Here is a 14,785-nt window from a genome sequence, read left to right as displayed (position 1 = left end):
TTCGGCAATGTTGCGGTTGAGCAAAAGTTTCACAATGGTATCGCGCCCTCGCCCAGCCGCTCGCGACAGTGCTGTTCGTCCATATCTATCGCTTTCATCGGCTTCGCCGTTGTTCAAGGCAAGCAACAACTCTAGTATTTCTTCATGCCCTTGTTCTGCCGCCAGCCATAACGGTGTCCGTCCGTGTCCATCTCTCGAAGTAGCAACAGCATTATGCTGGATCAACATGTCGGCAATGATCTTATGCCCCTTTTCCGCCGCCCTTGAGAGCGGTGTCCGTTGCGATTTGTCTACAGAATCAGCGTCAACGTCATTGCAAGCAAGCAGCATTTGTATCACAGATCCATGTCCTTGTTCGGCGGCCCACGATAACGGTGTACGCTCATCCATATCTTTTGAGTCAGGCGCAACATCATTGCGGGCCAGCAGCATCTCAGCAATCGTATTGTGGCCCTTTTCTGCAGCCCACGAGAGCGGCGTCCGCCCATCTATGTCTTTTGTATCAGCCTCAATGCCATGATGTGCGAGTAGCAAATCTACCACGGCTTCATGTCCTCTCTCGGCTGCCAATGACAGAAATGTGCGCTCTTTCTCGCACCTCGAGTTGATGTTGGTCCCAGCTGTCAACAAGATCTCGACGGCCACAGGAAAGTCATTCCAAACTGCGGCGTGTAAGGCTTGAGCCCTGAATTCCATTGCTTTTCTTTCGTGCTCATTGGCATGTGAACCTTGGACCCTTGTCCCCATATTCGATAATACCCAGCTGTCTAACAAGTAAGACGATGGTTTGCCGGTCAGGCTCTTTGTTAGCCGAATAGCAAGATACGAAACCCTTGTGTCTTGACGACTGTGACTCATATGATGCTTAAGGAAACACAGAGCATATTTTGCAAACGGTCTTTTTTGCAAATATTTGGCGTACTCGTAAAAGTGCTCCAAAGTCCACGATTCGGGAGTAGGTAGTGTCTTTGCTAAAGTAGTGCAGGCAACGCAGAGCATGAGATAGCGAATACAGATTTTAGACATGAAGATGTGAGCGTCGTCGTCATTGCTCATTCGCAACTCTGAGTTTGCTACGCATCCGCTGGAGCTGAGGAAGAAATCGCGCACGGTTTGATGCATGGCCTGAACAACCTCATTCCCAATAGACTTATTAGTTCGACGGTACGAAGTGCTGGGACGGGCATTTGCTAAAGAGGCGCCATTAGGCTGCTTGACTTCCAAGAAATTTCCTCCGCAATGAGTGATGCGTGTCTTAGTTGGGATTCGCCCGTCAAAGACAACATCGGAAAGGTCAGATTCGATATCCGCAAGACGCGACATGGCCAAGGCGTGCAGTAACTCGTTTACCGCTAGAGGTCGCACTGCCCAGAGAACGATTTGAAACATGGTTTTTGATTCTAGAATATATGGTTTGTTCTCGTTCAAATTCTTAAACATCAGCTTGTAGAAGTCGTCCAATTCGGTTGGAAGCTGTTCGAGACATCGAAAAATGACGTCTTCAGAATCACCGACCTCTATGGAAGCTTTCAGTTGATCTCCAACAAGCTTCACCCATAAGAACACGCCGTGTGCGTTCTTGATAATGAAATCTGTAGCTTTAGCGAGGAGACGCGAGATATGCAGGTCGTCTAACATAGAGCGCGCGAAGCGGGAAATGTCAGACACGGTCTCTTCGTGTAGTTGTATTATGTTGTTGACATTCTTCTGGCGGGCGTCGAGCTGTTCCACTGGCCGGCTCGTTATGAATACTTTCACGACAGCATGTTTCATCTCCGCACAAAGTTGAAACAAAAGATTGAGAATATTGCGTCTATCCTCGTATTCAGATTCATCCACTGCATCAATGATTAGATAGAGTGGTCGCCGCAAGGAGTAGTCGCGTAAGGATTTAAGAGTACGTTTTAACGACTCATATTCCCAAATGACGCCAGTGTTACTACAAGGCTGGAGACGATATTCTGGTTGAACATGATAAAAGAAGGCTTCATCCTGATATAATATATCATGGATGATGGACCGTAGCATGTTGTAATGGCTTCTCTGAAGAATATCCTCCCTATAGCTGTAGAAAAATCTGGCTACGACGGCTGATCCTGCGGCTGGTTCTCGTTCAAGTATGTGTTCATTGAAATACCGTGTAAGAGTGCTTTTCCCACTCCCAGGTTTCCCTTGGATCAGCAACACACGGGAGACGCTTGGTTTCGACCATGCATTGTATTGTGCGTGGTCCCAAAGCCACTCAAAGGTGCCCTCGGATGCCTTTACGATTTTGCTAAAGCGCGTGTTGACGAAGCAAAGGCTGGAAAGACATGCTATAGTATATTAGAGCAGATTCAGATGCGTATGGACACAAGATTTTGAATCAAACCTTTTCTTTCCTTATCATATTCGACATGAGGCAAGCCATTGAATATTTGCGCCGTATCAGATTCTAGCCCACTAGTGAGTAAAATTTTGGCTTTGGACGTTCGTTGTAGGTCCTCGACAAATTCGCGGATTCTCCGAACGAATTTGCCTCTCCGGTCGCGAATATGTTCGATCCCATCAATGACGATAGATAATTCCGGACTCTGTTCTGTCGGCATGATGGCCCATAGAGCTGCCCATAGGCTGTCATCTGGAGACTCGAGCAAGTTCTTCATATTAGAATTCGAGTCCCTCAATGAGAATCGTTGCAGTACATTTGGAGATATCCTTTTAAAGCTAGTGCTTAAAATGCTCCTTAGAAATTTCCGAATGATTGATATCTGCCTAGTTTGTGGTGAAGTCGAGACAATTTGATGGGCAAGAGCTCTGATGAATATTGCCATAGATGACCCTTTTACTGAGGCTGCGGAGCAGAAGAAGTGTAACACGAGTCGCTGTGTCTTTGATGACTTCTCCATCTCTCGATGTAAGATATAGGACGTCGCCTTGCGTATGTTACACTCGGGCGGCCCAGTTAGCCACAAGATTCGAGAAGAGTCACCGGTGTCCCATTCTTTATAATCCGCATTTCTGAAAATCCAATAATATTCTGGCTTCTCCCAGTCTGGTGATGGATGATCGAAATCATATTCTCCTTGATCTATTGCTGGCAAAATGGAGAGAAACCAGCTCAAATCCACGGTATCAATATTGGAATCAATCTCAGCTCGAAGCATTTCCTATGAACGAGAAGTGAAGTCAGTCTCAAAATTTCTCTCTCATCGTGAGAATAATCCAATCATACAGCCTTTGTAGTATCATCAACTATGCGAGCTATTGATGGTTGGTCTGAATTAACAGCCGCCAACACTTCTCTAGCATAAGAAGCTGCGGCTGACGCAGCGTAAGGTTGCCAAGCCTTGTTCTTGTGTGAATCCGCATAGTCGCAAATGCCTCGTATGACCAGACAAGGAAAACTGTTCATAAGTCCTGCCGCTTCCATCTCGAAACAAAGGATCCCTCCGAGCTTCGAGCTTAGTTTATCTCTAGTGATGCCGTCTCTTATAACCTGATTTCCAGAGGCTACTGTACCGTAGTGAATAACAATATCTTGGTTCCGAGGCTTTCTGTGTACCAGTTGCTCGTCGTCGCAATTCTCGCATGTTGGCCCATCCGCATGCTCATAGCTCGAGTCAAACAACATGTCAATTTTGGTGTCGTCGGGCATGACCCCAAGCTGGTGAGTAATCCTCTGCAAGTATTGCGAGAACTTGCTATTTCCAGACAGATGATTCGCTTGTATCTTTGACAGTGCATTCAACAGGACAATCGGAGGTGTATTGAGAAAGCCAGTCGTCTCGAACTCTCCAGGGCGAGTTTTACCAAAGTCGTACTGCACCACTCCCCCATATCCGTTACGTGGTTGACTGACTACTACATCTCCAAGCCGTATGTCGAATTCTCTGCTCGGGACTCCTCCTCCAATGCCCACCAAAAGACCAAATCGGATAGACGTAAACTGCAACATCAACTTGGCCGCGACGGTGGCAGCAGCATTGGTTCCGGTCAAACCCGCTGGCAGACAGGCAATAACAACGTTATGGTCACCGATACTGCCAAGCGTGTACTGGCTGCTTTTCGAACCTCCATGTTTGCAGTCTAGCATCGCTTCTGCCGCGGCGCGCTCGAGAGGGAGTGCGCAAATCCATCCTACCGTATAGTCTGTGGATTTATAGCTGGACATTCGAAGCCTCGGCTTGGCGACCTAGCTGTGCCAGCCGGTAGGTGAGATGTTTTGATAACCTCTCTATGCCGCTCAACGAGTTCACAGGGCGCCTTGCGCGTAATCTCACGCCCGGGGCCCAAAAAGCGAGGCAATTTCATGTGCATGCACCATCAAGGCAAAGGCCTGGATTGTCAGCCCCCTCAGTAGTCTGAGCGGTGTATAATTCTGCGTATGAGCCTTGACCGGTAAGATATTGAAGTTGTTGGCACGTCGGAGATCCGACGATCTGTGAGGCCTCCTCAATAGGATTGGTCAGCAGTATTCAAGGGAGGATTGAGGCTAGGAAGTTAGGAAGTTGTCAGGTTTGTGCGCTGGTCAACTGCTGGGGATTAAAAAGGCGTCCAAGGCTGTGCAGCCTCATTCTAAGCAACGCCACCGAGCCTTGTCATGTTCGAAACACATGAACGCAGCATTGCGCCCTGACAGGTACTACTGGATCGGTATTCGTACAATGAGAATGCTGATGCAAGGGTGCCCTGTGTGTGTACCGTTGCGGGGAACCCCTCTTCATGAATGTAACATTCAGCTGAGCTCTTCCCGTCATCCATAGTACGGTTGATCAATAGACGTCCGAACAATTGGAGCGAAGAGTTCATCAAATGAGCCATTCTTACTTTCAGCTGTTGAGGGCTACCTCTCAAATCGTAGAGGAATGAGCAGAGACTGGAGTCACGGTCTCTCACCCTGTGATATGCCATGAGCATACTCCGGACGGAGTATATTAAGCTGTTTCTATGCATGGGCGGCAAGCAGCTCTTCAAAAAGGACCATTACGTGCACCTTTAATCAGTATCTTTTCGACTTATACAGCCCTTTGCCTCTAATACATCTGAATCGGCCACCCGCATAGCCTTATTCATTCCACAACGTCTTCTATTTCTAATATTCCGGCTGGTCAGCATCCAATCGAGCGGATCCGATCAGAGCGGCGACGCTAGCGGTCCGTCGCCGCCGCTAAGACAAAGCGCCGACAAGCTCCACCAAGAGGGAGATATGAAGGACATTGGATATAACACGGATAGTTACTATGAGTGCTTGTAAGTATATATAGAAGAGTTGATCCAGCCAAGATGTAGACACTACTTGAAACAACAGATCCGATTCCTTGAATACAACACTCTCACAGCAAACCTCTAGCATCTCTTCACTATCACCATGGCCGTCCTCAAATACGTCAACAAGCTTCAAGGCCACCGGGTCCTTGTCCTCGGCGGCTCTTCCGGCGTAGGCTTTTGTGTTGCCGAAGCAGCTCTCGAACACGGAGCTCAAGTCATCATCAGCAGCTCCAACCAGTCCAAGTTGGACAACGCCGTCTCTCGTCTCAAGGAGCACATCAAGGCAGCCAACCTCGGAGACGCGGACAAGCTGTTATCTGCCAAGACGTGCAATCTCGGAAACCCCGCTACCATTGAAGAACAGGTTGTCCAGCTATTGGAATTCGCGACCAAGGATGGGAAGCTCGACCATGTGGTTCACACAGCTGGCGATGCTCTAAACACCGGCGGTCTCAGCGACGTAACTGTCGAGAAGATTCACGCCACATCTCAAGTTCGTAACACAGGCGCCATTATTATTGCAAAGTACTTGAACAAGTACATCAACCAGGGAGTGAAAAGCTCATTCACCCTGACTGGCGGAACAAACACCTGGCGCCCGCTACCCAACTGGTCCATCATTGCTGCCGCTGGAGGCGCCACTGAAGGCCTTTCGCGTGGTCTTGCGGTCGATCTGCGGCCTGTGAGATGCAACTGCGTGATGCTCGGCGGCGTTGAAACGGAACTGCTCGACATGATCCCAAAAGAGCACAGGGAGGCAGTGCTAGACAGCTTCAGGAAGGAGACCATTACAGGCACGATTGCTTCGCCTCAAGAAGTAGCTGAGGCTTATGTCTATTTGATGAAGGATTCTTTTGCTACGGGGGCGATTATTGAGACTACTGGAGGTCGTCTTGTTGGAGATACCAAAACTCAGCTCGTACTCTAAGGGAATCAAGCTAGGATATAGAGGTGTGTAATGCCGAATCTCATTAAGCCATAGATACGCAATAGACTCCCCAAAGAACATCAGTCTTTTACAAACCATGTTCATATTCATTTTTCTTCAACTTGGAATAGTAAGCTCATAGTCGTCTGGAATTACGGTCCAGCTGTCGCATACCCCGAGCAGACTCCGCGCACCGCCGGCCTTTGTCTTGCGCGCGAAATCCTCCCCTTGGTGCAGATAAAAGTGCATTCCTTTGCTAAACTTCTGGCCCAGACCTTGCCATACTTCCCTCATCCTGAAAAATGTCATGGTAACAACCTCCAGGTCTTCACGTAGCTTCGGATCACGAGCCGGGGGCGAACTAACACCATCCGCCGGTTTGGCTTTTTCGCAATATCTCGAAGGGCAGATATACTCCGTCATGAGTATCCTGCAACTAGTGAACAGCAGACACGGGAAGTGCGCGTTGCTCACAAAGTCGACGGATACGCGAGAAGCATCTCGAAGAACGGATATCGTGTTCCGTGCAGCAGCGACACAGAGCGGCCAATTCTTAGCCAACTCTGTTCCCGCATCGTCGAGGGATTCTCCTTCTTGAAGGGGTCGGTGATGCAAAAGAATCGTGCATGCATTCAAGATGACGTTGAGCCAAATCACTTCTATAAACTCGTCGTAATTGGCCATGGAGAGCTCCGTGGCAGAGCGAGGAAGCATCAGTCGAATCTTGGCAAGCTGCGTGCAGAGGACATCTATTCGCTCTTTGCGCCCATCCTCGTCGTCGTCAGCAGCAGGGTCGAGCGCTTCGCTAATGCGCCCTAGCATTGCGTATCCCAGAATGAGATACTGCAGTTGGGTTGCCGAGCCTCGTGAGCTCCTGTCTCTCATTGCAGTAATCAAGTTGTCCATGTTATAGGTAAACCGATTCGGGCATCGAGGCGCAGGCACCTGGTCAGACTGAAAGTCGCGTTCCGCCATTGGAAACTCAATCTTCATCCGCCGATCATCAATCGCATGCATCAATCCGATAGGAAAGCACATACCGCGATCCATAATGAAGAGAATCCATGAGATTCTTATAATCTCTTCCTTCTCTATCCACTTTGCTTTTTCTTGAGTTCCTAGGGTCTTCACAATCATGTTTCGCAAGGTGTCGCCAAAGCCAATGGCAACAGTCTTCCTCCAAGCTTCACCAAGCATCACTATCGAGGTGGAATAGTCGACATATGCTAGTCCAAGATAGACGACTAGGACGGCAGCTTGCATAGTTTGGAGCACGTGGTCCGGCTCTCGTATTTCTCTTGAGACTCGACACTTTGCTTCCTCATACCAGATCTGTTGTAATTTCCGAAACCGCTGGTTGGGATGGGCACCTGCTGAAACGGCAATGATTGCATAGAGCAAAACTGGTGGAATGCCTTCTGCCCCGTGTGATTTGAGGGCGGATAGGATGGCCTCCTTGTGAAGTATAGGAAAGTAACGGTAGAACTTTTCAAAGAACAACTCGACTAGCTGCAATATGTCTGGCAGCTCTGGTAAATCCGGTAACTTCGGGTCCGATGCTGGCGGTGTTGGCAGTTCAGTAGCTTGAGCTACAATAGGATTTTGTCTTTCCGGGCCACAAGTATTTACGTCAATTGCTAGAGGCTCATTGTTTGACAACATCCACTCAAACGAATCTTCTAGTGGCGGAGCAACCTCATTGGTTTCAAGCCCCAGCAACGCGTCGATCTCGTCCATCGGCCAGGAATTCCAGGTTGGAAGGCCGGAATCATGATGTGTGTTTCCATTTGTACGACTCAAAACCTGTCCATGACGGACATTGTGTCTGTTGCTTCTCTCATAGTAACAGAGCTCACCTCTGGTGGAACAAGATGAGCAAGACGGTCGGCTGCCCTGGTATTGTGTATTAGTAAGGCGGTTGTTGGTTGCTCTTTGTGAGTCTCACATCGCATCGCTTCTTTCTTGATCTGCATCCCCGACACACGTTTTGAGGTTTAGCTGGAGTTGACATGATGCGTTTTAATATTTAAAAATAATATGTGAAGGTCTAAAGGCTTGTCTGTCTCTGTAGTTGCGATCTCGAATGCAGCTCGATTCCTTTGATGATCACGTAAGGCGGCTTCGGATATTTGACTCCTAACTCCGCCGATGAGACTTGTGTCGTTGTAGGGCGACACAACCTCTGGTAGTTGTCGTTTGTCGTTTCTCTTCTCCTTAGGTCAAAAGCACGTTTATTCGAAGTGATCGTAGTCTATCTGATGGGAGCACATCTCATGGTGTGATGCTGACGAGAATGAAGATTGCTGATGCTTACATCCTGTCAAGGTGCAAGATGACGCTAGCTCCAGGTACTGTTTCTCCCATGAGGAATTCGGACATGAAATGCTCCGGCTCGGCACTCGGAGTCGTGATCCTTCGCTGATTAAAGCGTAAACGCCATTGTCCTTCTCATCTCGACGTTGCAAACGATCCATGTTGAATAGCATCTTCATCCTACCGGAGAAAACTTTTAAACCCGAGTCTTAATTCTCAATTGACTGTTAGTGCTCCATTGACTATGCTACCGAATTCCGCTTGTCAAAATCCACAGTTCTAACGTGATTGTGAAGCCACGTTGCGGGGTCCCGGCATCTAAACCCGTGCCTTTACTCCAGACTCCTATCAAAACTCAAAACCATCGCCATCTATACATATCCTTTCTATAATAGGTGAGGAATCTGTTTTCAATTCCCTCTTGTTTTGAACACTTCTTTTCCAAGGGTGCACAATATTAAACGGTCCGAGCCATTACCCTGTTTCTTATCCTGGCTGGCCATCAAGGTGCAAGTTCCAGCCCTGCACCAAGTGTCCTAGCCGGTGTCTCCATCAGAACCTTGATGTCTCTGACATATTCGACAATGCTCCATCTCAATGCATAGCCTAGAGAGATGGCTGAGCCATGCTGAGGAAATTGAATCCCACGATACCCTCGGCTACCATGTGGTTGGGAACCGAGCGGGAGTACAGCGATACTCTGCGACCGATGATTCCATCGTTACCAACCTCAAGTGAGAGCGGTTTATCGAGTGGCAGTTCAATAAAAGCCTTGTTGAATGATTCCGCCGTCGTTGGAAATTGAAACTGCTGAAACGTGCCGCAATCTTCCACTCTCCTCGTCAAGTCGCCGCTGGAACTGTGTGGCAAAGTTAGCTGCATCGAAACCGTCGGGGGCCTCAAGTGAGCACCTACTGAATAACAACATGGAGATTTGACAGCGTTCTTGCGTCGTAGGCAGCGTCTGGCGTCAGTCTCGCATGCGTTGCTTCGTTGCTCTCTGGACGGCCTGGAGTGTGAAAGGCGAGGTCACCGCAAATGGTTCTTAGCTGGCCGGCATCATCTGGCGAACTGAGGGCCGCAAGTGCGCCTCCACGGGGTTTGTTGGTGAATTCTGGGCCGCACATGATGAAGTATTCGATGTGGTGTTGGTTGGGTGCTTTTTTGATAATCAAGAGTTGGTGAGAAAGGGCTGGTGGGTTCGGGCTCTGTTCCAGACCCAAACAGTGCCTTTATATACAAAGAGAAGCGCTCTGCAAATCGTTCAATGGCCCTGTTCATGCCACATGACAAAGCCAATGCGAGCTTGTTTCATGGCGGCTCATCTCATCTCATCCCTTTGCGACGCAAACGGTGGCTGAGAAGAATAATACAGAGCCGTCAATGTATGTAAGCTACTTGAAACGGTGCCGAGTGGCCCAATCATGGCGCCGCATTTCTCGCCTCCTTTCCCCATACGGTAACCGAAGGGTGAGCAAGTTTGAGCGGAAATGCTCCCGAATCTCCAACGCACATCCCCGGTGATCTGAGCGAGAACCTTGATGGAGAAGGACTTACGAGTACATGGATGACGACTGAATTCTATTCGTGATGCTTGCTGCATTAGTAATTCGCACGCGGTATTGTTGATCACGCCTTGCTGACCCCCTCTCTGGCCGTGTTAAATAGACAAAAATGGCGTATCGGGTCATTCTCCTGACGGCTCTCTCCTTGCTGCCTCTTGGTTGCTACTCTTCTTCTCCAGATCCTTCGAAGCCTGAGTTTGCCAGTGTCAAGATTCAAGAACCTCTTACCGACTCATTCGAGCCCACAATGTCGATTGGCACCTTTTCACTGCCGGCATTGCCATATGCCTACAATGTGAGCCCGCCTAGGCTGCTGGTCCATCAAGGTGCTACATCCTGCTAACTACTCCTAAGGCCCTTGAGCCGAGCATCTCCCGTCAGATCATGGAGCTTCATCACAGCAAGCATCACCAAGCCTACGTTACCAACCTGAACAACGCCCTCAAGACCTATTCCACCGCCATCACAGCCAATGACGTCCCTTCACAGATTGCTCTGCAGGCTGCCATCAAATTCAACGGTGGTGGCCACATCAACCACTCTCTATTCTGGAGGAACCTGTCGCCATCCTCATCTGCCGACGCAGATCCCGCCAGCGCCCCTACTTTGGCTGCTGAAATAGACAAGACCTGGGGCAGCTTGGATGGTTTCAAGGAGGCGATGGGAAAGGCCCTGCTTGGCCTCCAGGGAAGTGGCTGGGGCTGGTTGGTCAAAGACGGCAATACCTTGCGAATTGTGACTACAAAGGACCAGGATCCCGTCGTTGGCGGAGAAGTCCCGATCTTGGGTATCGACATGTGGGAACATGCATACTACCTGCAGGTGAGCTTCATTTCGTCAGGGTCTTCTAATTGAACCACGGTTGGCTAAACTTTCATTGATTAGTACCACAACGGCAAAGCTGCATATGTGGAGAACATCTGGAAGGTCATCAACTGGGCAACTGCTGAAGAGCGTTTCAAGGGAGACCGGGAAGACGCTTTCAAGATTCTCAAAGCTGCCTTGTAAGATGGTGTAACCCAGTGCTTTGAGCTATGATGCGAATCTGAGGTAGGCTCTTTGTAGGAATCTTGAAGATTATGAAATAAATTGTGCCATTCCTTCTGCTTCCATGTGTGACCGTCATAGATCGTATCCCTTTTACCATCTCAACTGTGTGACCCAGTGTACATGATGCTGTGTTGTACTACTAACGCACAAATATGGTTATCTTCAGGTACGTCTCGTAGCTCTTTTCTATATGTGACGAGCATAGATAGAATATCGCGTAATCAGACGAATCCCCTCAATAGGGGCATACATGCTAGATTGGCCTTCAGCCGGTGTGTCACGATCGCATCAAGTCGAGTTGAACAAGAACGACCATGGCCATGCGATATAGCCATGCGATGGTGGCTTGTCGTAATGTCTTTTATTTCAACACGACTTTAAACGGTGACGATATACTGCGCCACCTGGGAACTGCCCACGTGTCTGAGACTTTTACCGTTGTGTTTACCCATGCCAGCTGGCGATGTTGAAACAAGTGATGTCGTAACAACGAGGTGTGCCGTACTGTTGGCGAAATGATATGTTGTGAAGCTTTGATACGGTGATCAAAATGTGCACAGTATGTAAGAGTAAGTCGATAATCCTCAAAAGGAAAGGGACATTCCCCTATTAGCACACATCAAAGTTTAGATAAGTCAATCTCCCTGTTCATTATTTCACAGGACCGGATTATCTTGAGTTACTCCATACGTGGGTAACCACTCCCCATTTGACCTTGACTCGGCTAAGGACTCGGGGTAGCATCTGATCGGACTTTGAGGCTCGATTCACGGCATTCATGCAGGTACCCAGATCTTAACACTAGAAATAAATGGAAACACGCATATCTTTCGTCAAGCTTCCCGATAGAGTGGCGGAGCCGCCATTATTCATCCTACCGATCTATAGCCTATTAGACTCTAATTTTTGTCACAACTAAAGGGGTATATGCCAAAGAAAGGATCGAGATGCTATCTATAGGGGGATGTTACGATAGAGTCTGCAGTCCACGGCAGCTGAAAGTGTCTCTCAGCTTGTGTAGCTAGACGGCTCGTGGCATTCTGTGCAACTCATCAGCATGTCCCTGATTGAAACAATAGCTTCGGATTCACGGCAGCTATTAACTCCAACCAACGGTTCTAGTGATGTTGAACAGAGGATCTAGCTGTTACTCGACATACGATATGTTCTTAGACGTAGAGTACATCATTCTACCATCTTGTGATGATGATGAGCATTGGCGGGTCATCTAGAGTAACGTCCAGCGGAAATGAGCGTACGGCACGAATCCGTCGGGATACGGGAGCGTGCAGCCGCAATACGGACTCGAACTGGAGGGCCTCGTTGTCTCATCTTAGGTGCTATTGGAGGCCTTTTCATGATGTAAGGTATCTCCTAACGCATATAAAAGATGGCAGCTCTCAGGGGAGATTTATGATCAAGACTCTGCTTTTCACAGCAAAGACACAGATCGAAACAGTCCTTCGTTTATAGTCACTCGCTTTACTACACTCGCTATAATATTCTCTCGCTGCAACGCCTTTCACCATGGTGAATAAAACGATCCTCCTAGCCCTCATGGGCATTGGGTAAGCTTGATCTGGATTTCGTGGAAGATGAAGAAGGCCTTAAGCTAACATGCTAGCAGCGCCAGTCTTGTTGCTGCCACGGACCAAACCGTCACTGTGACAACCACGAAGACGGAGACTGTCACCGCATGTGCCTCGTCGTGTTATTCAACCGTGACCAGCTGTACCTCGACTACCTCCTTGACTCTGTCTACTTCGTCCACAACGGAGACGGAGACGGTGTCTAAGTCTACTTCCACTGGTACATCTACCACTGGCTCTGTTTCGTCCGGCTCAAGCTCTTCTCAATCTACGTATTCCATACCATCGGTGGTTTCAAGCACATACAGCACCACCACAACTACTGGTACAATCACCACGGGAACCGTGAAGAGCAGCACTTCGTCTTCCACCACTACCGGAGCTTCCAATACCACCACCGACTCAAGCCAACTCCCTGGAACCACCACATCAAACTGCTCTCAAGGATACAACTGCGGATCGCTCACTGCCAGAGGAAGCACGGATTCGGCTGTTCTCTCTAGTACTTCAATCACCCCGTCTACGTCATCTTCTTCTCTGCACTCCTCCACCTCGCTTTCGACTTCAACTTCCAGCCGAGAGACTACTTTCAAATTTCCCTCTACGACGCAGGCTCGCGAGACGCCTTCATCATTTGATAGCACTACGGTGACGACATCTGGGAGTTCTACAGTGACCAACTCTGAGAGCACAACAGGGACAGCTTCTGATAGCACGACTCTGACGACGCTCAAGTCGACTATTACGCAGACTGTGACTGTTCCAGGAAACTCACACTCTGAAAGTTACAGTCACACTCCATCAGACACTACCAAGTCTACGACTGAGACTTCCTCGCAAACCATATACTCTACCGTGTCTGAGTCTACCGGGAAGTCCTCCACTGTATCTTCCACGGAATCTAAGTCTGCAACTACCTCTACTACCACAGGCCAATCATCTTCGGGAACATCCTCTAGTCCCAGTGGTCAATCTTCCACTGCTTCATCAACAGCATCTACATCTAAGACCTCTTCTACAAGCACCGGTATAATATCCCCCAAAACGTCCACGACTTCAGGAAGTGAATCTTCTACCGCCTCGTCAACAGAGTCTACAACTAGGTCTTCTTCCGCCTCCACCAGTGGATCATCTTCAGAAACATCTACAGGTTCTACCAGTCAACCATCTACCTCAAGTATCTCAACCAGATACACAACCACACCATCAGGAACCTTATTATCCTCTTCCACCTCCTCTACCTCCTCATCTGTATCTTCATCTGTATCCTCCTCCTCCTCTTCTTCCTCCTCCTCGTCGTCTTCCGTAGGATCCACCGACTCATCAGCTTCACCCGCCACAACCACCCACACCACCCACTCCTCCACATACACTTCCTGCACCGAATCTTCCACAAGCCCATCCCACATCTACACTCTACCCAACGCAACAACAACAGCAACACCCACCGGAACAGGATATTCTTCCCACTCTACATCTCTCAGCACCAGCACCACTTCATACATCCTTCCTCCATCAAGCAACTCCATCGACTCTTCCGCCCTAGCGGAAACCACTTCAAAAGCATCAACCACCTCACACTACTCCGTCCCAGCCAGCTCAACATCCACCACGTCTTATTTCTCATCTTCAAATTCAAGCACCATCTCATACGCATCCACCGCCGACGCAGTCACGCAGCCCTCAGCCACGTCCACCACTTTCCACACAACAACCACGACCAAATCATCTTCCAGCAGCGCGACATCTTCAACTGCATCGATTTCGTCGACTGGATACCCTGTTCCGCCTACGTATGGGCCTCCGTCTTATGATATTCCGTCGTATGAGCTCCCGCCGTCTTATGGATTCAGGGGACGAAGAATTTGGTGAATTCCGGACTACAAATATTGACAATGCTGAGAAGGGGTGAATAGGAGAGTGGTGGGGGAATGGTAAGCAAACAGAATGATGATGGTTGTTCTTTTGGTGGATTTGAGGGTTGTTGTAGGTAGTAGTTATCTGAAAAGGGGTATTTGTCCGTTTCTTTGTATAGGTAGTTAGTCGAATATGTTAGTAGATGCTTCTCATTGGTATCCATACTTTCGCCA

At 48.8% G+C, this 14,785-nt stretch overlaps 6 protein-coding genes across 6 annotated transcripts; 3 read left to right on the top strand and 3 right to left on the bottom strand.

Moving 5' to 3' along the window:
• Positions 1 to 66: 66 nt before the first annotated feature.
• Positions 67 to 4,153, bottom strand: M431DRAFT_93318 (hypothetical protein; the record flags this gene model as incomplete). The annotated part of the gene is made up of 3 exons (XM_024924461.1): positions 67 to 2,253; positions 2,355 to 3,149; positions 3,215 to 4,153. Coding segments are annotated over 3 exons (3,921 nt in total), but the record flags the coding sequence as incomplete, so codon positions are not given.
• A 989-nt stretch (positions 4,154 to 5,142) lies between these two features.
• M431DRAFT_238537 (hypothetical protein) lies at positions 5,143 to 6,331 on the top strand. The gene has a single exon (XM_024913692.1). It carries the CDS (start codon positions 5,351 to 5,353, stop codon positions 6,176 to 6,178), a length of 828 nt encoding a protein of 275 aa, XP_024770935.1. The 5' UTR covers positions 5,143 to 5,350; the 3' UTR covers positions 6,179 to 6,331.
• M431DRAFT_511357 (hypothetical protein) lies at positions 6,159 to 8,042 on the bottom strand. The gene is made up of 2 exons (XM_024919640.1): positions 6,342 to 8,042; positions 6,159 to 6,201 (listed from the first exon to the last, which is right to left on the bottom strand). The coding sequence occupies exons 1-2, from the start codon at positions 7,913 to 7,915 to the stop codon at positions 6,189 to 6,191; spliced, it is 1,587 nt and encodes a 528-aa protein (XP_024770934.1). The 5' UTR covers positions 7,916 to 8,042; the 3' UTR covers positions 6,159 to 6,188.
• A 1,055-nt stretch (positions 8,043 to 9,097) lies between these two features.
• M431DRAFT_498506 (hypothetical protein) lies at positions 9,098 to 9,618 on the bottom strand (the record flags this gene model as incomplete). The annotated part of the gene is made up of 2 exons (XM_024917702.1): positions 9,098 to 9,350; positions 9,407 to 9,618. The coding sequence occupies 2 exons, from the start codon at positions 9,616 to 9,618 to the stop codon at positions 9,098 to 9,100; spliced, it is 465 nt and encodes a 154-aa protein (XP_024770933.1).
• Positions 9,619 to 10,303: 685 nt separating this feature from the next.
• On the top strand, positions 10,304 to 11,064 carry M431DRAFT_94084 (hypothetical protein; the record flags this gene model as incomplete). The annotated part of the gene is made up of 3 exons (XM_024924548.1): positions 10,304 to 10,351; positions 10,411 to 10,878; positions 10,942 to 11,064. The coding sequence occupies 3 exons, from the start codon at positions 10,304 to 10,306 to the stop codon at positions 11,062 to 11,064; spliced, it is 639 nt and encodes a 212-aa protein (XP_024770932.1).
• Positions 11,065 to 12,633: 1,569 nt separating this feature from the next.
• Positions 12,634 to 14,567, top strand: M431DRAFT_485119 (hypothetical protein; the record flags this gene model as incomplete). Its single annotated transcript, XM_024916255.1, has 2 exons — positions 12,634 to 12,674; positions 12,734 to 14,567. 2 exons carry the CDS (start codon positions 12,634 to 12,636, stop codon positions 14,565 to 14,567), a joined length of 1,875 nt encoding a protein of 624 aa, XP_024770931.1.
• Between the last annotated feature and the right edge of the window lie 218 nt (positions 14,568 to 14,785).

The sequence above is a fragment of the Trichoderma harzianum genome (assembly GCF_003025095.1).
Source record: "Trichoderma harzianum CBS 226.95 unplaced genomic scaffold M431scaffold_12, whole genome shotgun sequence".
Lineage (NCBI taxonomy): Eukaryota > Fungi > Ascomycota > Sordariomycetes > Hypocreales > Hypocreaceae > Trichoderma > Trichoderma harzianum.
The sequence above is the reverse complement of the archived record's forward strand: the minus strand, read 5'-3'. Positions and strand labels throughout refer to the sequence as shown.

Bases quoted from the DNA above. Each gene is read 5' to 3' on its own strand.
- M431DRAFT_511357 (XM_024919640.1), bottom strand. From the start codon at position 7,915: ATGGACGAGATCGACGCGTTGCTGGGGCTTGAAACCAATGAGGTTGCT.
- M431DRAFT_238537 (XM_024913692.1), top strand. From the start codon at position 5,351: ATGGCCGTCCTCAAATACGTCAACAAGCTTCAAGGCCACCGGGTCCTT.